Raw genomic sequence first — 25,515 nt, 5'->3', positions numbered from 1 at the left:
TGCTTTGTGGAAGCAGCTAATGGAGAGTGATTTACATCAAGGCTCTATAATCCTCAGGAGCTAAGTTGTTAAGTACTTCATCACATGCCGGCGACTGCACATGGATGATTTTTAACTGGCTGTGGTATACTTGTGGGGAGGAGTCAATAGACTGGAGATGAAAATATACTTTCCTACAGTATATATCCAAGAACGTTACTGCTGATTAAAGCATGTGAGTCCATAGTTAAAGAGATTAACAACTCCTACTTTTGATCACTTACCTGTAACCTTGAGCCAATTCTTCCATATGCTTATTTGTGACTGCTGGCTTTTGTCTCTTGACAATTATGTAAGGCCTAGGAAGGAGAATAACAACTTACTAGAAGAATGACATCAGCCAGTTCTATTCACCACTGTGGAATGAGACAGGGTAGATGCAGCTTGTCCTGGAATAGACTGAGGACATACAGTATTCTCTGCTACACACACACACCCACACACACACACACACACACACACCCCTATACTTCCTGGAATAGACTGAGGACATACTGTATTCTCTGCTACACACACACACACACACACACACACACACACACACACACACACACACACCACTATACTTAAGTGAGTATGTGTTCACCACTCAGTTTCCCTTCCAATTGTCCTAAGAATCATTTGGATTTAAATGAAAAGGCAACGTAAGGATCATAGTCACTGAAGTCTCGACAGGGCACAGAATCTTCACGCCATACTTTTTAGACTGTGTAAAGCACTAGAGAAGCACCTCTTTATTTTCCACTGGGAATATTTGCTGTATAGAATCTCCCTTTACACATGCTTCAGTGTTTTTGTGCTTTTGGTGACTTTAGTTTAGAGTCAACTGTGGTCTAGGAAGTTTTAAATCATGTACCCTTCTGGGCAGTGTGGTGAAATCCTGTACCACCCTGCTCCATTCTACCTGGGAAGGGAATCACCCTTTTCTCTAGGGCATCCGTACTACACAGCACTAACAGGACACCTGCCTGTTAGCCATTTAGTAGCAGTCTCAGTTATCTGATTAAAAGGATGGTATTTTAGAGACTGGGTACTATAGATGGTTTTAGCCATGCACTGGGGAATCCTGGGACATATCTCCACACAGAAGAATTGCTGTAATGCCTACGGTGTTCGCAGGCAAAGACTTGTCACTGAAGACAATAATGGCAGCTATTCTAAGAGTTCAGAGGAGACCCAGACGTCTGAGGTGGTTGGATGCATGACAAACATCACCGAACAGACAAACAGCTCACTTGGCTGTATGTTTACCAAGAACACAGCTTCCTTCCTGAGGAATTATGACCAATGGGGGTGAGATGGAGGGAGTACTCTGGCAGACTGACCTGTAACTGTCCGCAGTGACTTGCCTCTGCAGGAAACACCCACAAACAGAAGAGGCACGCACGGAAGCATCAAGGGCTGCGGCTATTTAGAGAAACAGCTCTTACGGGGGAGTGAGGTGCTAGCAGACACTTGCGTGTCTGTCCTGAAGCCCAAATAAGGATGTGAAGACCAACGAGCAAGGAGAGCTCATCACTCACAAAAGGGGGCATGAGCATGAACAGGAGTTGGACGAGCTCTTCAAGGAAGTACCTCAAATTCTGGCTTTTTGGTGAGAAGCAGACCTGCTCCTGCCACGCTCCAGGAGCCCCGCCCACCCCCACCCCCCCACCCCCCCCACCCCCCCCACCCCCGCTCCTGGAGCTCAGGTCGAGGCTCACAAGACAGAGCAGAAACCAGAGTAGGAAGGGGAGAAGTCCCTTTACTCAATAAATTCTCCTATCCAGCCAGATCTGTGATCTGCTATTATAAAATTACTTCTGAAAAACAACTAGCTTTATTTTAGAACATGTTTTATTATATGGATACAGTGAAATAAAGAAATTCCAAACAGGAATAGTTTAGAACATGCCACTGCTTTTCCTGCCTCTCAGAAAGTCATGTTGTCTAATACCTGCTTCCTTCCTCTTTTTAAGTCAGGATCGCACCACAGAGACCAGGGTGGACCTCACAGAGATCCACCACCAGCCTCTGCCTCCTAAATGCTAGGATTAAGGTCACTGAGCCACCATGCCTGCCTAGGCCATTTAGTAACAACTCCATGTAAGCACTTACCACAGCCTACTAGCTAGTTCTTAGCCCAGACATAGGTAGGCACTACCACTTACATTTCAGTCAAGAAAACCAAGCCCCAGAAAGTTAAGAAGACTCCGAATCACAGTCACTAAGTGGCCAGTTGGGACTCAAGCGTGGGTATCTTATTTCAGCAACACCGTAAAAGAAACCAATTCTGAACAGGTTAAACAAAAATTACTTTACTCTAAGCATTAAGAATGCGCCAGAAGGAATGAGAGTCAAGGACGAGGAGAAATACTGAGAAAGATCAGGAGCTGAGACAGCTGTGAGGATCCAGGGAGCACCGAGCAAGAGGTGATCTGAGCTTACGTCTGCCGGCGTGGGGGCAGACACTAGTTGGGTGTCGTCTGCTTGAAGGACTCCACCTGTGCGTGACAAGCACCTCAACACTCGACACGGGAACAAAAGGAGCCTACTTTTCTAGTTACCTTCTTCATCTGGGTCTTCACACTTTCACTCTCGGCTTGCCTCCGCCTTTCTCCAGTTACTCTCCAACTCCACTAGAACCTCAAAGCTCAGGAGAGTACAGAGGGAGAGACTCCGGAGTCAAGTGACTTCGGGGACTGCCAAGAAAAACCCAATTCTACTCTACTCCAGCTTCACAGACCCACCAAGTTCCTCACTAAAGAAGAAAATAATTCAAATAAGAGTCTCACACACAGCACACCCAATAAGACAACAGACAGCATCCTTTCCTAGCACAGCTGGTTGTTGCTAGTAATTATTTCTGTTTTTCCTGGCAGATAAAACTTTGAGGACAAAAATTATCTCCCATTGGTTTTCAAACCTCCCATTAGTCTCTAAAGTGTTTGTAACTGAATTAAATTCATCTCCAGGACAAGAAAGGTTAAAGCAGCTTCAAAACTAAAAGCGAGGCCAATTCTGTCAAAAGTTCACATGAAGAGGCTTAAGTTCTTTATAACAACATACCTGCACAACCGTCCTCCATCAGAGGAAATATAAACACAGCGGTCTGTAAGATTTGTAGAGATAGAAACAAATTCATTGATGTAGCCTGCTCTTCGCATCAGTCGAAATGTACTGACAAGCTTTTTATGGTCTCGGATGACACCTAGGATGTTGCCTATACAGAGAAAACATGGGAGTCAGAAACAAAAAATAATCTGATTTAAATGATCCATCCAATAATATTGAGAAGTCATTTGAATGAGCAGTCATTTGAAAATGGTTATTAACATGAAAACCAGTCCACAGACTCTAGGGAGCAGCACAAGGGTGTGCTCGAAGAGTCTGGGGGCCTTGAAGCCCGTGGCCATCACACCAGACACTGACTGAGGAACTCCCCAAGAGTTCGCTCGCTTCACTGTCCTCAGCTGTCAGCATGGTCATGGGGACATAAGGTCTCCACCAGAACAGGCAGGTGTGAAGCCTGGCCTGTCCAATCCACAGGTGTCCTGTGGAGGACGAGTGCTGAGAACTCTGCCTTGTACCTGGTTCCGACACTACAGAGCCTGTGAGGAACTACGAAGCCAGGCTTCACCTCCCAGGGTTAGCATGAGGACTCAGAGGCACAGGATGATGCGCAGGCTGAGAGCCAGCCCACCATCAACTCCTGGAACACGAACAAGGCGGCAGCTGACCCTTCCTCCAGAGCCTGTACACAAAGGGGGAGGAGAGGGGAAAAACAAGAGCAGTGGCCAGAGATGAGCACACCAGACAACCTGCAGCGACCAAGTCAAACGGAGGAAGGGCAGGGCACACTGCTGCCAGCCAGCCTGGGGGCTTCGAGGGAAGCAGAGTAACATGAAAGAAGAAATGGTTATGAACACAGGAGCCCCATCTTGCCCCAGCTGCTGAGTTGTAACTGAATGGCTGACACTGAGAAGTGCGTTGATCTGTGTGCACATTTAACTAGCTATCAACACATCACACAAAGCTCATTCTATTATGGGTAGTTTAGCAGCTCACATAGATGGAAAGCAGTAGATGGGCCTCAGTGCTGTTCTTCCATGTTCTCAGAATCTTGGGTACCACAGTCAAAAGATCAAATGCTTCTGTTATCACTTTTCTTCCTTTCAAATTAGTGCCTACCGGAGATAGCTTCTCAGTCAGGGATGGGAGTTTGTGTCCACTGCCCTCTCAGGGCTGGGATCCCATCTGGCTTGGACCTGTGCAAGCCATCTCCCATTGACAACCAACCGCTCACACAGTGAGTCTCACTGGGCGTACAAACCACACTTAGAGGCAGGCCTCATGCCCAGCAAGTAGACGGCCAAGACAAAAAGCTCAACAGTATTTTTGGAGATGTTTTTGTCTCATATTCCCTTGTTTGGGTATTTTTGACCATACTTTGTGTTCCTATGGGTTTTGTTTGTGTGTCTGCATGTATACTGCTTCTTCAGCTTTTTCTTTGTTTTTTATTTGGTTTTGCTTTATTCTAGTTTATTTGTTTTTCTAAGAGACAGAAAAAGAAGTTGTAGAGTTGGAAGGGCAAGGAGGTGGGGAGGATGTGGGAGATACGAGGAAGGGAAACCATAATCAGAATATACTGAATGGAAAATATTTATTTTCAATAAAAATAAAATAAAAAATAAAGGTCTATCTAGGGCCATAATTAAAGTATGTTTATATTTTAAATACAAAAGCAATGGATTCCCTCTCTAATCCCAAAAGATTTCTTAGGACAGTGGTTCTCAACCTTCCTAATGCTGTGACCCTTTAACACAGTTCCTCATGCTGTTATGACCCCAACCATAACATTATTTCATTGCTACTTCATCACTGTAATTTTGCTACTGTCATGAATCATAACATAAATATCTGATATGCAGGATATCTGATGACCCCTTTGAAAGGGTCATTTGACCCCCAAAGGGTTTGTAAGTCACATGATGAGAACCACTGGCTTAGGAAGAACATGTCTCTCTAGCATACTTACCATTCAGGAAGACAAGAAACACATTGGGGTAAGAGAGTTCTTCGCCACACAGTAAATTCACATCTTCTACTCCTAGGTTACCAGCTAACTTAATAATAGGTCCGTCCTCCATGTCAGTTGTAATATGTGTCATAAGGGCCAAGTTTTTAACCAAACCACAGGCCTAACAGAAAACAGACAGTCACAAATGTTAGTCATACAAAGTAGAGCTTGTATCTGAAAATGCTCAGCACTCTGTTGGTAGCAATATAAAAGAGTACAACCTTGAAAGGGACACTTGGGGATTCACACACACACACACACACACACACACACACACACACACACACCCCTACCTCAAACAAATAACCTCACCTTTAAAATGTGTATATTTTTAACCTGAGGAATTTATCCTCAGATGACAAGAAAAGACATTGTCCTGGCTAGTTTATTGTCAACTTGACACATGCTGGAATTATCTGAGGGAATCACAATTGAGAAAAGTGCCTCCATATGAATGGGCTGCAGACAAGGCTATAGTACATGTTCTTAACTAGTGGTGGATGTGGGAGAGCCCAGTCCATTGTGGATAATGCTATCCCTAGGCTGGTGGTCATGGGTGTATAAGAAAGCAGGCTGAGCAAGCCAGGAGGAGCAAGCCAGTAAGCAGCATTCCTCCACGGCTTCTGCTTTAGTTCCTGCTTCCAGATTCCTGCCCTAACTTCCCTCAGTGATGGAGTGTGACCTGGAAGTGTAAGCCTCCCCAAGTTGCTTATAGTCATGGCACTTTACACAGCAACAGAAACCCTAACTAAGGTAGAGATTGGTACCAGGTCAATGGGCACTGCTATGACAGACCTGACGGTGTTTTTTGAGGACTGTCATGGCATCTGAACTTTGGGCTGGAAAGGCTATTGTGTGCTCAGAGTTCAGTGGGCTGTTCTGTGGAAGTTTGGAAGAACACTGAGATCTATGGAGACAATGAAGCCTGGCTTGTGAGGTTTCAGTGAGAAGTTTGCGAGCCCCTTAAAGACTCTATCAGGGCTACTCAATATTTTGAAATAAGAACCATTAAAGGGAAACCTTTGCTTTGCAGAGAAAATTGATACTGGTCAGCTGGAGCTGAAGAATCAACAGTAATTAGAAAGAGACCGTCACCATTACTGAGGATGGCAAATCTGGGCATGTTCCCTCAGGGTCAGCACACAGAAGCTGTGGTCAAGAGGGAGCCAAGGATGGACCTTGTGCTGGCAGCCAAACTTGGTAATGTGAAAGTTTCCCAGGTGATACTGGTTCTAAAGACATGAAGAGTCATGGAGAACAGCTGAGGCTTGGCACTGTGAGAGGCCAGGAGAGGGCACTGGTGGATGTGCAGCCTCAGCTGAAATCGATACCCCAAGAATGAAGGGGCTACGGAGAGATGATGAGGCTTGGCACCACGTGGCAGGGTCAGAGTCCTTGAAAAGATCGTGGGAGAGGCTGCTGGTGAGGGTTCAGCCTCCTCACAGTGATAAAAACCCTAAGATAGACTGAAAAAATAAATTTAGCTATGGATATTGGCTGAAGAAATCTCTGGAAAATTTAAATACTTCAAAGTTCATAATGTATACATTTGGAAACTGTATAAGTTTAATGTGAATTTCCTTACAGTTTAAGATAAATTTGAATTTTTCTAAAAACCACAGCCTGTTTGGACATATAATTTTCACTTCTTTTGAATCCTAACAAATTCCTATACTTTGAACCCCTCACCTTTCCCTTGTTATAAACTTATTTTTTTCATTCACTGTATATTTGCAGGGCCTCTATTGTACGAACCTGGAGATACAGTGGTGGCCCACCCTCCTCCATTACCTGGAGATGATACAGTGGTGGACCACCTTCCTCCACTACCTGGAGATGATACAGTAGCGGACCACCTTCCTCCATTACCTGGAGATGATACAGTGGTGGCCCACCCTCCTCCACTACCTGGAGATGATACAGTGGTGGACCACCTTCCTCCATTACCTGGAGATGATACAGTGGTGGACCACCTTCCTCCATTACCTGGAGATGATACAGTGGTGGACCACCTTCCTCCATTACCTGGAGATGATACAGTGGTGGACCACCCTCCTCCATTACCTGGAGATGATACAGTGGTGGACCACCTTCCTCCACTACCTGGAGATGATACAGTGGTGGACCACCCTCCTTCACTACCTGGAGATGATACAGTGGTGGATCACCTTCCTCCACTACCTGGAGATGATACAGTAGTGGCCCACCCTCCTCCATTACCTGGAGATGATACAGTGGTGTCCCACCTTCCTCCATTACCTGGAGATGATACAGTGGTGTCCCACCTTCCTCCACTACCTGGAGATGATACAGTGGTGGATCACCTTCCTCCATTACCTGGAGATGATACAGTGGTGGACCACCTTCCTCCATTACCTGGAGATACAGTGGTGGACCACCCTCCTCCATTAGTTTATGGCTCAAAAGGGATAGAATCAGGTAACACTAACAACAGTATCATGAGAAAGCCTAGGGCTGGAGAGATGCAGAGGACCCCGGTTTGGTTCCTAGCACCTATACTGAGCAGCTTACAAACAGCCTGCTCCTCTAGTTCTAGGGGCTATAAAGTGCCCTCTTCTGGCCTCTGTGGTACCTGCATGCAAGTGGTGCACATACATACACTCAGCCACACACATATACATACAAATTATTATTATTTTTTAATCTATAAAAAAGAGGCAAGGAACAGAGGACACAGTTTGGCTAAGTAATTAAATCTTGGCAAATCCAATGATTTGGTATTTAGGTAATGGCTTGTGCTTCCCATATAATTCAGAGTTACTGCAGGTCTTTGATTATACACTATGAGTTGTCCTTTAGGCACAACTAAAGAAATCAAGAACATACTCAAAGATCCTTCTGAGCATCAAAGGTGGTGGCTCTCTCACTTGTCCACATCTTTATTGCATAGCTTGATTCTTAGGATAAAATGAGAAAGAGAAATGTTGACTACGAATCTCTTTAGATGAGATAATGAATCACAGGCTTCTCTGGCTTTGTTTTGGAATAGCGTAATATAACTGACAAACTACATCAGTATTTCTTGTCAAATAATCAGTTAATCAAAACAGAAGAAACAGCCTAGTGCATGGGTCCAGAAGCAGAACCCCAGACTCCCATCCCAACAGGTATGACCTCTGACCCCATAGAGACTCCCATGGTATCTTACCTCTCCTTCAGGTGTGTCAGAGGGACACAGCATCCCCCACTGAGATGGCTGGAGAGAACGAGGACCACTCACTTTCCTTGTTTTTTCAAACTGGGAAGAGATTCTTGTCATCATGCCGAGTGCAGAAATATATGACAACCGAGACAGCACCTGGGTCACACCCTGGCGGTCCATTTTAAATCGCTTTAGAGACCAATTCCCCTGTAGAGAGACGAGATACAGGAGACGACTCCTAACCGGTTCATAAACTGAGAAGTTTATCATAGTAACTTCCTGTAATGTACATACAGCCATGATAGAAGTACAGAAACCAAAATGATACAACTGGAGTCAAAACTCAGCCAGAGTCTATGCAGAGGCATAGAATGAGGCGACACTGTGGCCAGTAACCAGCTCCGAGTATGTGTCCCAGAAGAATCACCTTCCTGGGACTCAGGGTCCACTGCCCAAAGCAGTGTAACCAGAGGCTTCCATGGGGAGCAAGAAATGAAGTATGGAAGCACTAAAACGCAAAGGGAATCTCACGTTGCACTGTTATTTAGATGCCTCCCAACAACAGTATTTAGACAAATATAAGCTCAGAAAAAAAACCACTCTTAACCAACAGTAGTTTAATGAGAGATAATTATCTATACTTTCTTAATCTAGGCCCAAGGAATATGAAATTGAATATTTTAATCTATCTTGGCCTTTTTGTTTTGTCTTTTTTTAATGTTGGGGATCAAATGCAGGACTTGTAAATGCTAAGCAGGTGTTCTACCCAGAGGAGCACCTTCAGCCCTAAAACTGTACATTATTTTCATTAAGAAATAGTATATTGTCAAATCAAGAAATACCTCTGAGATCACATCGATATTAAAACAGAATGCTATCATTAGTATAAAGAAGCTATAATGAACTGTGGTGGTATTGTGTTACCCAAAATATTGTACACCTTAATAAACTTATCTGGGATTAGACACAGAACAGCCACTAGATACAAGGGCTAGAAAATGGTGGCACTCACACATTTAATCCTAGCACTCCAGAGGTAGAAATCCCTCTGGATCTCTGTGAGTTTAAGGCCACATTGGAAATGGCCAGGCATGGTGACACACACCTTTAATCCCAGAAAGCGTGCCTTTAATCCCAGGGAGTGGTGGTAGAAAGCAGAAAGGTATATAAGGCGTGAGGGCCAGAAACTAGAAGCATTTGGCTGGTTAAGCTTTTAGGTTTTGAGTAGCAGTTCAGCTGAGACCCATTTTGGATGAGGACTCAGAGGCCTCCAGTCTGAGGAAACAAGACCAGCTGAGAAGTTGTTGAGGTGAGGTAGCTGTGGCTTGTTCTGTCTCTCTAATCTACCAGCATTCACCCCAATAACTGGCCTCAGGTTTGATTTTATTAATAAGACTCTTTAAGATTCCTGCTACAATGAACTCTATTACTCTGTATGCTAACCTGAAATATTAATAAAAATGGACTTCTGTGAGTAAATCTTGAATGTTAATTTTATTTCTATGTACTGAGCATATCAGATTATATCAAATATAGTTTTTGTTTATATTAGTTGTACACATTAAATATTATGCTCCGAAGACATGAATACATAGTAACATAAATTGTGGAAAACAGCATGCATGAAAAAGCAAAGTAAAAAAAATCTCAAAACCATTTGACTCAATTATCTTCATGACTTAAAATTTTTAGCACAAACTTTTGAATTCAATTTCAGGAGAGCACTTGTCGATCCCAGCTTTAGAAGCCTCAAAACAGGAAAATTAGTGGGTTTTTAGGACGGTGTTCTCAACCTTCCTGATGCTTCGACTCTTCAATACAGTTCCTCATGTTGTGGTGACCCCCAAGCCATAAACTATTCCATTGCTATGTCATAACTGTAATTTTGCTAATGTTATGAATGGAAATATTTTCAGAGATAGAGATTTGTCAAGGGGGTCACAACCCACAGGTTGAGAACAACTGTTTTCAGAGCTCAAATAACAGTTGATATTAAAATATGACTTCAGGGGATCTCCCTCATGAGTTAAAATTTTAATTTGTTAAGTTCAAAATCTTTTCTTACGAATCTTCAATCTTTTGGCAGTTTGAATAAAGCTCTAAATTCTAGGTGTAAAGCTCTATCCCTTAAAAGCCAAGAGCAAGCAAACAATCATCCCACAGACTGCTGTGTACTCAGTTGGCTTCTTTGCTTCTTGGGATGAGACTTATGACCAGAGGTAAGAGGAAATGAGATAAATATTCAGCAGAGAGCTAGAATGAGGCAGCCTGCTAGTAAATAGGAAGTAGGTGGGGAATGAAGCTGAGCAAATTTATTCTAGTACTCTGCAGGAGCAGACAAATGGAGCACAGAGGGAGACACAGCCTGAAACTCTCCACAGAGAAGCTAACTTGGTGAACGTGTTCTTTTGTTGGGACCACTGTGCAGCCACCTCCGGTTGGGACACACCTGCCAGCCCAGTGCTTTCTAATTGGCAGGTGGCCGAGAAGATAAACCAGTGTCACGCTGGAAGAACACAGTCACGAGAAAGGGGAGCTCTTACTCAGACAATGCTGATGCTGTAGGTCTTCTGCCTGAGAACCTAGGCCAAGGCACAGAAGTGGCTTGCACCTCCATGTCAGCTGTAGCTAGAACCATAAAGCTGTCCACACAGACCCACTCAATCTCTGAAGCTGAGCAGTGAAGCAAGTCTGTGCTATTATTTCATGGTTATGGGAGTCAATGTGTTGGGCTAAAACCCATCCATAAAACTAATTGTGTGTCTGTAATATCCTATGTGAAGCTGACTCCATCAGATAGACCTATAGTTACTATGCTTTTAAAAGGGGAGCAGATACCTATCTGACAGCCTTTCATGAATGGCCCAGCCCTGAATACACAGCAGCTGCAGGGACAGGTTCCCAGCCCAGAGAGGAACAGCTGATGGAGCGCTGAAGAATATAAACCCTACTGTGAAATAAAACACCGTTGTATGGCTTCGGACAAAAGCTGCCAACTAAGAAATCTGCCTGATATGTCAATTTCATTACAGGAAAAAACGAGGAAGTACCCATGAGAAGAAGGACTGTTAACAGTTAAACCAGGGGATTTTTCCTCTCCCTGCAAGTGCATGTCCACAGTGCCATCCATCAGGAACCATAATAGAGCAGTGAAGTTACAGAGGCCTTCCTAATCTATGCGGGACCTGTCCCGAGGTCCCAGCGGATACCTGAAATGCAGGAAGTACAGAACCCTATAATTGTATGCTGTTTTCTTTACACACCCATGATAAAGTTTAATTTGTGAATTAAGCTTAGAAAGTAATTTGCAACTAACAAAAAGTAGGAAAACCACAATATAATCCAAGTTATTTAAATTTATGAATTACTTTTGAAAGGCAGCAGTAGTTCACCACAGCTAAATGATTCCATACTCGAATGGGACGAGATGGCTATGGGGGAGTGGCTATATTAACCAAGTTCCTATTGAGAAGACAAACTTTACATGAACTTGCAGAGAGAATCTGTGACCTTCTCACGTTTCTTTGTTGTAAATGTGTCGTTCATGATCCCTACCCCGTCACCCAGGTTCGCAGGGTCTTTCCCATTCTAGTCTACTTGCGTTCACAGACAGCACAGACAGCTGCACTCACAGTGGAGATGGCGTTCACCATGCCGTTGGTGATCTGGTCCTGACGCATGTGCTTCACGACATCAAACTGGGCTGCTCTTTGCTTAGGAATCACCTGGTCTGCAATCTTCTTCATTTCTGAATTAAATTTTTTGAACAAATCTTCAAAAAGAAGAGCTAAGAGCTAGAAGACAAGGATGCAATGATTAAGTTTAGGTCTCAATTAAGGCTCTGTTTTAGAAAAAGAAGACAAATTTTAATACTGAAAACAATGTATTTTTGGAAAAATTCAACTTAATGGATATGTACAGAACTTAGACGGATATATGTCAAACTCTATGTAGGAATGCTGAATGAGAGCAAAGGTGACGTAAACCTGGCAACCAGAGATATTCAATTTAGAATACTCTCAGATTTTTAGGTTTTACTGACCAATTTTAATTTCCGAAGAAAGGCACTGAAAGTTGAAGTTTCTGATTCAGTAGATCTGAGGGAAAAGGCAGTAATTTGCATTTCTAAAGTCACCAGAAGTGAGACTCCCTAGTGGCGAGCATTTTGAGAATCAGTTTCCTACTGAAATCTGCATTTAGTTGTATGAGGACACTACCAGTATCTGTTATAAACTGCAATCTATATAAACAAAATTTAGACAAATTGAGCTATACTTATACAAGAACATTAGCAACAAATGAAAATGAACAAAAACCAGTACAAAGTCATGGCAAAAACCTGAAAAACACAACACCCAATGAAAGAAATTATACACAAAGTCATGTCTGTATCTCCCATGAAATGAGGTTCGAACTCCAGCACAACTGAACTACATTGTCTCAGAAGCCCAGACCGGTGTAAAACAAGAACGGTGGCCCTGTGGAAGAATGGGCCCACACCATCTGAAGAGTTCAGATTCTTCAGTCTCTACCACAGGAAAAGCCAACACGCACAGGTTTTGTTTTCTCCCCCTCCCATGATTTGCTCACATAAGAGTAAGAGAGAAAGACACCTTTGCTGGAACAAAGGCAGCTGAACTCTTCCCACTTCCCTGGAAGTAGAACAAATCTATAAGCAGCTGGGGAAGGGTCAGGAAACCTGCTTAGCACGTCTAGGAGGCAAGAGAACCTGAGCTCAGAGAAGGGCGGGGGCAAAGCTGCTGCCCCGTGTAGGAGCACGGGAGGAAATCGTCCTTGCCACCCACAAGCATTGCCCCTAGAAACAACAAAGAGCAGACTAGCACTGGAGGAGGACGGACAGATCTCCTGGTCACTAACGTCAAGAAAAGGCACAATGTCAGAGGATGAGGTGGATTCCACGTCCTGCGCATCGCTACCCAGCAGGGGCCCAGCCCGTAGGGAAGGGACTGGACAGACGGCTTTCCTTTATGAAACTGGGGACACGGAAGCACGCACATCTTCATATTCTTCATATCCCTACTCACACAGCAGTGGAGTGGCATTCAGTTCAACGGGGCAAAGGAGGGATATCAACAATGAGAAGGAAGCCGTAAAGCTGTCTTTACTCGAAGGTAACACATACATCGTCAAGAAGATCACAGGGACTCTAAAAGAAACTGCATTATGAGAGGTGCATTTAGCAAGCTTGCATGATTCAAGTCCAATAAACAAAAAGCAACTGTATTTAAAACAGCACCAAGAGAAATGACTGAAATGCTCACGAGGAGAGAGGCACCACAGTCATGGAGTAGGTGATTGGAGTCATTTACAAGTCAGCTCTAACTGTTCTACGGATTCAATGCAATCTCAGTCAAGAGCCACCAGTCACTTATTAGCTAAAAAAAACTTAGAGGAGCCAGTGTTAAAGTTAAGTAAAAATGTTTCAATTCCTGTTTATCATCAAGTTCAGAAAGAAGACACTAACACACTGGATGGTCTCCGGAAGAAACTGGAGAACTCAATTATCCTCCTGCATTCCCCTCTTTTCAGAGGCCATTCCTAGGGGCAAGCGTGCTTAATCCCAGCACTTGGGGAGAAGAGGCAGGCGGACCTCTGAGTTCCAGAGCAGCCAGGACTACATACTAAGAACCTGACTTTTTTTCCCTTCAGATTTTAACTAGAATTTTTTCTTGCCTTTCACACATCAATTATGTCTCAAGGGAAGCAAAGAGATGATGACAAAAAGTATTATTTTTAAAATTCCAGATGACGAGTGTGTTAGAATGAAAATATTTGATACCATGACTTTCCATACCATAAAGAAATGATGAGAAATGGAAATGATCCTTATCAAATAAGGAACCCTTTAGGAGAAAAGCTGGTCAATTTTAGAACAGACGAACCGGGATTCTAGTCCCCACTACCAAGTGTCACAAAGACAGACACACAGGACACATCCTTCCTGACAGAACACAGCACCACCGCCATCAAGGAGTCCAGCTGAAGAACACAATGTTCAAGAGTGTCTAGTCTCTACAAACTCCATTCCCAATTAGACATGTTAATACATACAACACACATGAACACTCATCACAAGGAGGTTAGGTGTTGTGCACATTTCTGCAATCCCAACACTCGGGAGGGAAGAGGCAGGGGGATCCAAACTTTGAGACTAGCCTAGGATATACAGTGAGTTCAAGGCCAGTTTGAGCTACACTGAGACCCTGTCTACCCCCAAACCACCTCAGACTCTAAGGCCTAAGCAAGTAGCCCAGTGGTCTAATGCTTTAGACTATCCCCACTACCACAAAACAGGAAGTAGAAGTAAGGGCTCATTTTAGGTGTCAATGCTGATGGGCATTCCTTCTGAGTCTATTTAGATGTTTCTGGAATAGACTGGCATTTGACCAGTAAACTGAATAAAGAACTGATTTGATGTGGGCAGGCATCATCTAACATGGAGGCTCAAATGGAGCAGAAAGGCAGAGGCAAGGCACATGTCCCTGAGCCCCAGCTCCTGTACCACATGCAGGGCTCCAGGATTGGCAACGGTGGACCCCAGGTTCTCAGGCCTTCAGCTTTAGGCTTCGATATCTACCACTGGTTCAGCTGTGTTCAGCTCTTTGGATAGGAGACAAACCACACACTGACTTCTCTGGCTCTCCAGCTGGCACACAGCGTATCATAGAACTTCCTTTAAAACCACATCAGCCACTGCTGTAACTCATTCATTCATTCATTCATTCATTCCTCTTTCCCTTTCCTGGTTCTATTTTTCTGCAGAGCCATCAGCCAAACCTAGAATGCAGGAAATTCCTTAGAATAAAATATTCACTTTCTTGAAACACACACGCACAATCAGAAGGAAATCTAATATACAAATCAACCAATTGCGACAAGTGAGACACAATAGCTCATTGGATCCTTGATGATAATAAGAAATTACGCCGGGCGGTGGTGGCACACACCTTTAATCCCAGCACTCGGGAGGCAGAGGCAGGCGGATCTCCGTGAGTTTAAGGCCAGCCTGGTCTCCAAACAAGTTCCAGGAAAGGCGCAAAGTTACACAGAGAAACCCTGTCTCGAAAGCCGCTCCCCACCCCCCAAAAAAGAAATTACTCTTTCAAAAGTTTAGGTCTGAAAATGATTTAGAGACATGTCTTATGCCTATATAGTATAATTTTCTATCTGAGATACTGAAATAATTTGATGGCTGTAGCCTGTTTAAACAATCTACTATGAGAACTAGAGGGGACGGGAGGGTGCTCAAGAGGATGCAGATGGAACAAAATGAACTGAGCTCCAGGAGTCCAATTGAGGAGAGAGAGGAGGGATTCTATGAGCAAGGGACATCGAGACCATGACTGGAAAAAGTACAGAGACAACTAGCCAAACTAGTGGGAAAGGCATGAACTGTGGACCAATAGCTGAGGAGCCCCTATGGTACTGGACTAGGCCCTCTGGATAAGCGAGACTGTTGTTTAGCTTGAACTGTTTAGGGGGCCCCCAGGCAGTGGGATCAGGACCTGTCCCAAGCGCATGAGCTGGCTTTTTGGAGCCTAGTGCCTGTGGTGAGACACTTTGCAAAACCGTGGTGCAGGGAGGAGGGACTTGGACCTGCCTCAACTGAATGTACTGGGCTCTGCTGACTCCCCATGGGAGGCCTTGCCTTGGAGGAGGTGGGAAGGGGGGTGGGTTGGGGAGAAGGCTGGGGGGCGGGAGGAGGGAGGACAGGGGAAGCTGTGGTTGGTATATAAAATGAATAGAAAATCTCTTCAATTAAAAAAAAAAGATGAACTTCTAATAACTAAAGAATAGATGATGGCTGATTTTACTATGTTTCTATATTTGAAGATTTTCATATTGATTTTTTCATTAAAAATAACTCTCAAAGATACTTAGAAATAAATCTTTTAAAAATACCTTTTTATTTGTGTGTGTCTGCAGGTGTGTGGGGTATAGCAGAGGCACTCTCCTCTGGAGGTGGGGTTACAGGTGGTCGTGAGATGCTGGTGCAGGTGCAGATGCTGGAGGCACACTCTAGTCTCTGGAAGGGCTGCAAATGCCCGTGACTGCTGAGCCAGCTCTCTAGCGCCAGAAATACGGTTTTTGGGTTTTTTTTTTTTATTTGTTTTGTTTTTTGTTTTTAAGAGGGCAAAAGACATTCCTTGGAGAAGATTAGAAATCTTTAATGGAAGACGGAAAGGAAACCTAAGCAAGATTTATGAATAAGACTAATATTTGAAGATTACAAGTTTTCTCACAATTTTATCTGTAATTCTAATGAAAATCCCTAGAATAATTTTTATGAAAATTAGCAGACTAATTCTAAGATTTACAAGGAAAAATCTAAAACTCTAAAGTAGTCCAGGCCTTGTGAAAAGGTAATAGATGCACAGGCAAAAGACGAAGGCTAGAACACAGCCTTGAGATAGACCCCCATACAACTGTCACATCACAGAGGTGCAGTTTTGATTGACAGGAAAGTCTTTACTTTGATCACATAACAAACAGCTCTGGGACAACACGTTTCCCATCTGAAAAAAAATGAAATCCGATCCTTCCTCCTCCTCCTTTCTATTTGAAGGTGTCATACCAGCCTGGCATCATGTAATATGTATGAATTTAAACTTATAAAAAATTTATTTTACATGTGGTGTTTTGTTTGCACGTGTGCTCCTGTACCACATGAGTGCCTGGTACCCATGGAAGCCGGAAGAGAGTGTTAGATCCCCTGGGACTGGACTTACAAACAGACAGTTGTGAGCCACCACATGGGTTCTGGGAATCAAACCTGAGTCCTCTGAAGGAGCAGCTGATGCTCGTAACCTCTGAACCATCTCTCTAGCCCAGGCCTTGACCTTCTGAGCATCCTGCCTCCAACCCCCAAGTCCTGGGATTATATACAATGCACCACCACACTGTGTTTGTGTGGGCCTGGGGAATGAACCCAGGACTGTGGGCATGCTAGACAGACACTCTACCAACTAAGATAAATCCCCAGCCCTGAAATGGGGTTCTTTACACCATTCAAAACTATCTGGAGAACAAATACCAAAGATCTATGTAGTAGAATATTATTTTAAGGTGTATTACTTTTGTTTATGTTGCATTTGTTTAACTCTGTGAAGCTGTGTTACTGTGCCTGTGTAAAGCACCTGATAGTCTAATAAAGATCTGAACAGCCAATAGCAAGGCAGGAGAAAGGATAGGCGGGGCTGCCAGGCAGAGAGGATATATAGGAGGAGATATCTGGGAAGAGGGAATTGAAAAAAAAGGAGCCAGAGAAGAAGGAGGTCTCCAAGGGCCAGCCACCCAACTACACAGCAAGCCACAGAGTAAGAAACAAAGAAAGGTATACAGGAATAGAAAAGGAAAAGCCCAGAGGCAAAAGATAGACGGGATAATTTAAAGTTAAGTAAAGCTGGCTAGAAACTAAGCTAAGTAAAGACCGGGTATTATAATTAACAATAAGTCTCTGTGTGTGATTTATTGGGTAGCTGGGTGGCAGGCCCCCAAAAAAGAGTAAAATACCAACAACAACAGATCTAAGTTTCAAAAACAAAAAGCTCAAAATACTGAAAAATAGAGTTAGCAAAGCTGGGCACAAATTGATACTTGCTAAAAGGTATCATGAAGTTAAAAAAGGAATTTAGGTAGGAGAGGATAGCTATAGCATATATAACTGATGAAAAACAGGACCTAAAACATACAAAATGTCTCCTTGGAATTACTGAGGATGCAAACAAGATATTTCAAAGCACAGGAAATAATACTGGTCAACAACTTAATCTCATTCATCAAGTAGGAAACACAAATAAGGACACAGAAGATGTTACCCTGAACCCGCAGAGACAAAAACATAAAGTTGGACAAGGAGTCATAGATGGAGAGCATCAGGAATTCATCTACAAGACAACGTAGACACGGGCAACCTGCTTCCATGAAAGCAGTCCTCCTGCTGTAAATACTTGAACTAGGAACCAGGAAAAGTGGAGAATAAGGTTAGGCTAAAGAAAAAGGAAAGCATACAAAGCTCTTGACTAGTAGACTGGGCAGAGCAATATTTATATTTCATGGTATCCACATGTAATGGATTATGATACAGAAATAAAAATGCACTATGGTGATACACAATACTGTTGAATCTTAAAAATAACACTGACTAGAAAAGTTATAGATGAATTGTATGATATAAATTTATTTTATAAAGCTCAAAATAAACAAAACTTACACTGTGTAATAAAAGGTTTACATTTGTCATCAGGGCTAGAGGCAAGGCTCAACAGTTAAGAGCAGTGTGCTACTCTTCCAGGGAACCCGAGTCCCAGCACCCACTGCCAGCAGCTCACAATCTCCTGGAACTCCAGCTTCAGGCGGAATCTAACACCTCTGGTCTCCACGGGCATCTGTGCTTATGTGCACATACTCACCACATACGCATAATTAAAATTAATATGAACAAAAATCTCCTGGGAGATGGTGGTGCATGCCTTTAATCCCAGCATTCAGGAGGCAGAGGCAGGTGGATCTCTGTGAGTTTGAAGCTAGCCTGGTCTACAGAGTGAGATCCAGGACAGCCAAGGCCACTATTACACAGCGAAACCTTGTCTTGAATAAATGAAGATAACAATAAATGCAAACATCTCTAAGAGCAGTGAGGGAAATGGACAACAGGAAAATGAAATGGCACTGATGGCAGGATACACTGAGAAGTGGCTCTTAGTGTTCGTTTTATCTGTCTCCTTCATCACACACATCTGTGTGACATATTTTTAATTTGTCCTAAGAACTCCATTAAAATAAATGCTATTCAATAACATATGTCCCATAGTTTGGTCAGGGTAGAACAAGGAGGAAGAAAACCATTTAAGTGGTGTCTGTAGAACTAGAGGGGTGACTAGTACAGCACCCAATGGATGCGTCTGTCTCTGTCTGAGCAAAGCACCACCATCTCGGAAGGCACTGGCAGGCAAAACCTGGAAGATACTCATCATTGCTTGTTTTTAAGACTTTTTACCTAGTAGCTGAACTGAGATGGGTCTAAATGGGAAACCAAAATGCAAAAGCTTCCCTCCCATTGACCCAGCACCCTGCCCCCCCAATTCCTCTCTTTTTTTTAACTGAAGAACCAGAGAAAAAGCAACCCCAGCTAAGATATACAAATAGCTGGAAAGCGAGGAGAATTCTCAGAAGGGAAAGAGCCACAGGGAGAAACCCCAAATTACATAAATAAACTTGCCTCAACCTCCGGCTATCCTCTGAACTATAAAAGGAATATGAGGTTCAGGGCATGTGCCCCAACACCTAAAATACGGAGGACAGGGCTTGTGACCCTCGGGGAAGCATTAACGATAGTGTGGCCTGTGCATCTAGACCTTACGACATGGAGTTTCTGTCTTGTCCACAAGAACATGCACTCAGAGTGTGGAGTCATCTGAAGTCACATCCTCACTGGACCTTGCCCTTCAGCCCTTCCTGCAGCCATCCACTAGATGACCAATGGCTGACCTCCACCAGCACCACAGGCAAACAGCCCAGTTCCACCTGAATGCCTGACCCACAAAATTGTGAGGTCTAAGAAAAGGAAACCACTGCTTATGGCAAGCATGTGCCACAGCAACAGATAACTAAAACATCAGTAATGTGAAGTTCACAGAGAGGAAACACTAAGTAGCTGTTATACTACAAGAGGGAGCTGGCATACTTCTTCAACAATAAATATAGTAGCTATTATAAACACCAATCTCCATAATTATATTCAAATTTCCCATGTAAGCTTTCCTTTCATTAATAGAACAAAAAAAGCTCAACATATTGGTTTGTGATTAAAGTCAACTAGCAAAAGCATTTCAATGATTCACTTAAAGAAGAATTCTGAGACTCACTGAAAACATTTAAGTTGAAGATTCACCAAATCCCACACTGACTATATTCCTGAGTTTATAATGGGAAAGCAGACTTATGACTCTGAAGGAAGAATTATTCAAAACAACTAAGTTTTCCTTAACAGCAAAAGAATTTTTCTAAGTTGGACCATTTTAAATGCCTTTCCCCTTAAGTTGGACACATCCATCTACTTTTCTACTAAAACCAAGTCTGCAGACCAGGCAGCCAGGATCTTGGACTTGAATTTACAAAAGTGTTCTGAAAAGAAACCTTCCTCCCTGAGAACTTAATCCTTCCTCACAGGCAGACCCAGCAGCCTCTCTCCTGGAAGAAAGTCTGTGGGAGTGGGAGGAAGCAGGTGCAGAAGGGTGAGGGGCGACACAGCCCGTTCCAGCACTTCCTGTGGGCAGCACAACGGAACCAGCACAAGCGTCCTGAACAGAATCAAGTACCCTCAACCAGACCACAGAGCCAGCCCTCTTTTTAATTAGTTAGTCCTTACACTTAGCTGCCTTTGTCTCAAATTACGAAAAAGGTTTTTGGGACTCCAGCTGAATCTTTTGTGGCTTCCTGACTCAGACACAAGAAAATGTCCCTGGTGCTAAACACAAATGAACAGGACTGCCTCGTCAACAACACTGCCACAGGAATACATTTCTCCTCTCCTAAAACCTCAACTTTAGAGAAGTAGTGCCGTCCAGTTACCAGAGCAATGAGAGGCTGAAAGGCCAAGCCATACAATGAACCACCAAGTCCAGGTCGGAAGCAAAATGATTACAAGGGCAGGATGCTGCGCTAACATTCGACTTCCTCCGGCTGAAGACAGAAGCAACATCAAGCAAATCATATTTCAGGGAACAGTGCTGACAGCTCATCCATTGATTTTCAATGAAAATGCTAAAAAAAATTAATAAAGAAGTTAAGCCGCTGAAACACAGTTTCACCAATTAGCTTAATGTCAGAGAATTCTAATTAGGCGCCTTGAGATTGCTATTTAGTGTTTAAGCCTTCAGAGTGCCAAATTCTCCTTTTCACACAAACTGGTTGCAAAATTAAAGACATTAGGCAGCCTTAATTACATTATCAGAACAGCTGGGATTAGGCAATCTCTGAAGTCAGGACGGCATTCTTTTGTCCCGGGATGGAAATCCCTGGCTTTCCAGGGTGCTGGAGTTTGGTGCCATTCCATATCTCGCCCATACAAAGCAAGCTGCATTAGAAACAAAAAATGTGCAGACAAAGAACAGAGTAACGTGCAGCAAATAATGAACACATTACCGAAAAAGAAAAGGTAAGTGCAAAGATTAAGCCTGAAATCAGTAGGTTTTGCTAACACCTACTGGCGCCTGGCCGGGCAACTCTCTGGTGACAGACTGAGGGAGAGCTCACTGGGCCAGTGGAGACAACTCTGTTATCTAAAGCTGAAGTGTGGCTCCCCTGCCTCATCCCAGGGGTGGGAACTAGCCGCTATTGTTTTTACACATTCTTGCCAACACAATACCTTTTATGTGCTTACATTGTTCAGTAAGCTATGTTTTCGTGCATGTGGGATCCTTTTTTAATTCTAATTTCTTAAGCAACAGGATATCCTCTTTAGCCTCCTCATTCCCTTCCATATTCCTCTACACAACCTGTTGTTTTTTTTTTTAAGGACAGCTTGATTTTTTTTTTAATTGAAAAATGGTGAAAATGAGGATTAGTAGTAGGAATACCATAAATCCCTGCAGAGTGAGTGGTCAATCTGAATGTGTAAAAAAGAACCCCCTGCTAAACAGGCATTCCCCTAACCAAACAGAGCTTCCCCACATCCCCGATCCCGACTCTTCCCAAGCCTAAAAATGGTTCTAACTTCCAAATTCTAACTTTCTATTTTAGTTGTGGGGCTAGACAGGTAGTTTGGTGGTAAAGGCACTTGCTGCCAAGCCCGATCAATCCCCGGGACCCACACGGCAGAGGGAGGGAACCATTCTGCAAGTTGTCCTCTCATCTCCACTAAGCACGCGTGCACACACCAACTCATTCTCACTCCCCACTGCCGCAAACGAATAAAAATTAACTTTAGTTGGGAAACATCTGCTGGTTTCCTCTTGGCTGACAGGCCTCATGTGGATCACTGCTATCGCCTCTGGCCAGCCCATTCTTGGCCTGCTCATCTCCAAGTCTGTTCTCTCCGATCTAAAACCCAGCTCATGTCCCTCCCTGACTAAACCTGCACAGTGGCTCTCCACTCCATGTCAAATGAAATCCAAACCCCACCTCTACCTAGGTACTCACTCACACATGGTTTCAGAACGTGACTGGAGCTGGGGAGACGACTCAGAGGTAAGGACAGAGTTCCGTTCCCAGCGCCCATGCAAGGCAGCTTACAACCACCTGTGGCTGCAGCTCCAGGGCATCTAATGCCTTGAGCTGCCTTGGGCACTGGATCTCACACACACTTGTGTACACACACACACACACTCAAACCTTGGTCTGTCTATCTTCCTCCTGTACACGCAGCACCAGTACCTAGGAGCAAGCCTGGAACAGAGAAGTATCTAAGAAATATTTACTAATTGAAATTAAACTAAGTTGTTAATTGTTAATTAAGACAACTGTTAATATCACTTAAAGTCACGTTTCTCTTCCAACATTACAGGATTGGAACGAGGGAAAACATCTCAACAAAAGATGTAACACAGGTGACACACTACAGGGCTATTTAAAGAACAAAGACTTTCCACAGCAAAAAAAAAAAAAAAAATCAACTAAGTCATATGCGAAAGTTATACTTCAAACTACATACAGTTTCTATTAGATTTGTAAGAATTCATATCTAGAGTGACTAAAAAACCTAATCTTATCAAAGAAAATAAAATTCTTCATGAAGGTAATTAAAGTACCTGTCCCGCCAATTCCAGACGCTTGTTACCATAATAGTCCCGGTCATCGACTTTGTTATCTCCTTGGGCCAGAATCACTCTCCGCACCATCACTGCGGTGTAGATGCACTTAGCTCGGAAATTGAATTCCTTAACCTGTAGTTCAGAAATTGGAGAAACATTCTGCGATGGTGTACACTTACTTAATCAAGGTGCCTCAAGAAAACGATGCTATTACATTCAAATAAGACAGCAATGAATTGTTACAGTTCTCCCCATTTTAAGAAATCAGCTAGTGTAAACTAGGTATTCAAACTTTCCCTCTCTGCGTTTATTGCCGCTGTGGGTAGTCTTCCTTCAAAGATGACGACTGGAACAGCTTTGCTTCCTACGTCCTCCATGCCACTCAGTCATTGCCCACTGTGGACTGGCCCATGGTGAGTCTGAGATATGGCAGACATGATGCCAAGCCAGGTCTCTCCAACCCTGGCACGTTCACTGTCCTAAATCCCGAGGCATCAGAGGGCAAGTCAGGGACACAGTGGGAAAGGAGTGCATTTCGCTGTGAGTGAGGAAGCCTTGGTGGACACCCAGTCCAGTGAAGCCGTCCGATGACTCCAGTCTCAGCTGCCATTTGCAACTTCATGACAGGCCAAGACAAGAAACCTGCTCGAACTCTGGGCTAAGACTAGTGAACACAGACCAATGAGTGAGACCACACAGTTATGTTCAGTCACTGAGGTTTGAAGCTCTTTGTTATGCAGTGATAATAAATAATTTATATTCTCAGTATTTATAGAACTCTGTGTTTATTTTCTTGGCCTTAATGTTGGGTAAGTTGCATTGATCATCTAACTCTTCTGGCTGTTTAATAATCAGTAACAGTTGTTTTGCTTATCGATGAGAAAAATAAAGAAATTATTAGTCACATTTTTAACTTTCAACAAAGCCCAGTTCACCTTCCCCTTTCACAACATAAACACTGGTGGACTTACAGGCAGAAGTAAACATGAATATCATAGCAACAATCCCTGTTACACTCATGGTTCTTCAACTCATTTTACCCACCTCCCCTTTTAACTACAATATGCTTGAAACCCAAGCCTAGACCTAAACTGAAATGATTTCAGTCTGAGCACATTTTCCCAGGACAATGTCCACAATCACATGGAAAGTGGGAACCCTCTGCTCTAATGACTGTGCATTCCTTGGGGGTGTTAACATGAATCACCTGAAAAGGGTAAGAGCTCTAAAATGCGCATGGGATGGTGGAGCAGAACTGTCAACAGAACCCGGAGACTTCTCAATGTCGCCCTACTCTGAACAGTTAAGGTTTTCCAGTCTGTGAATGTGCCACAGGCACCTGGAAGACTTGCTAAAATGCAGATGATAAGGCTCACTCTAGAGTCTCCAACTCAACAGGTCTAGGGAGAGCCTCCCTATTTCTAGCAAACTCCTGGGTGTTAGTTAGCCCAGAGAGCTCTTGAGCCTGCCCCTTGATGAACACCATCGGCATTGCTTTATTTTTGGTAATACCTCATGTTCCTGTATTGCCCCCAAAGTTTTAATTTATGTAAAAAAACTGTCTTAGACTTTGAAAACTCTAAGTCTTTTCCTAATTCATCTATTCTTTACTGAAATATGTATTTAAAAACATTTAAAAAATTGAAAAATAGTAGTTCAATCTCTTTGCAAAAGAGCCAAGGAATTATGCTTTAAGACCCAAATTTAGCAAAGACCTGCACAGTCATCATGGTCAACAAGGCTCTCTGCCATTACAGTATTATGGTAAGCCAGGCTCCTAATATACTGTACCATCTTGGAGAGCTGGGAAATGGAGCTTTCTGTATAAGCCGAACCATCACAAGAGACTTAGGGGGTAGTAATGTTACTTCATAATTCTGATGAAGAAACTTAAGTTCAGAAAAATTCACATTAGTGCAAGGGAAACTCAGAGTTCCAAACCAGGATCTGAACAATCGTGTTTCCAGCATCTCACTGGTCACACTATCCAAGGATCTGAATAATCGTGTCTCTAACTCTAGCATCTCACTGGTCATACTATCCAAGGATCTGAACAATTGTGTCTCCAGTATCTCACTGCTCACATTATCCCCTTTTGCTGTTTTGAATTTTAAACTCTTTTCAATCATCCAAAAGAACTTAAAACTCAGCTCCCACACAGCTTCAATAAGAATTTCAAATGCTCTGAATCAGATCACAGACATACAGACAGAAGCCGCAGAGCAGTATGGATATACAGATTATTTGCTGTAAGTGTTTAAGGTAAGAAAACTGAACCTGAATGTCACTACAAAGCCAGTCCACGTCCACAGATTCCCTGAAGGTACAGTTTGTGACCCTGGAATTAGATCATCCATGATGGTGCACTTGGTAGCTCTGATTTAGCAAAAGGGGCACACACATTCCCTGAGGAGAGGACAACTCCTGGAAATACCCCACATGCCACCACAGCTGACCTACAATGGTAGGTTAACAGAAAA

At 43.3% G+C, this 25,515-nt stretch overlaps 1 protein-coding gene across 1 annotated transcript in view; it reads right to left on the bottom strand.

Moving 5' to 3' along the window:
- Polr3b (RNA polymerase III subunit B) overlaps nucleotides 1-25,515 on the bottom strand; it is a 115,028-nt gene that overhangs the window by 53,189 nt on the left and 36,324 nt on the right. The window contains exons 12-17 of the mRNA XM_052752921.1: nucleotides 23,033-23,167; nucleotides 11,894-12,055; nucleotides 8,268-8,468; nucleotides 5,057-5,219; nucleotides 3,088-3,241; nucleotides 264-338 (exon numbers count right to left, since the gene is read on the bottom strand). Coding sequence (XP_052608881.1) covers nucleotides 264-338; nucleotides 3,088-3,241; nucleotides 5,057-5,219; nucleotides 8,268-8,468; nucleotides 11,894-12,055; nucleotides 23,033-23,167 — 890 coding nt within the window. The remainder of the gene's footprint in view (nucleotides 1-263; nucleotides 339-3,087; nucleotides 3,242-5,056; nucleotides 5,220-8,267; nucleotides 8,469-11,893; nucleotides 12,056-23,032; nucleotides 23,168-25,515) is intronic.

The sequence above is a fragment of the Peromyscus californicus genome, unplaced genomic scaffold, assembly GCF_007827085.1.
Source record: "Peromyscus californicus insignis strain IS unplaced genomic scaffold, ASM782708v3 Scaffold_24__1_contigs__length_46423439, whole genome shotgun sequence".
Taxonomy (NCBI): domain Eukaryota; kingdom Metazoa; phylum Chordata; class Mammalia; order Rodentia; family Cricetidae; genus Peromyscus; species Peromyscus californicus.
This window is presented reverse-complemented; position numbering and strand designations above follow the sequence as displayed.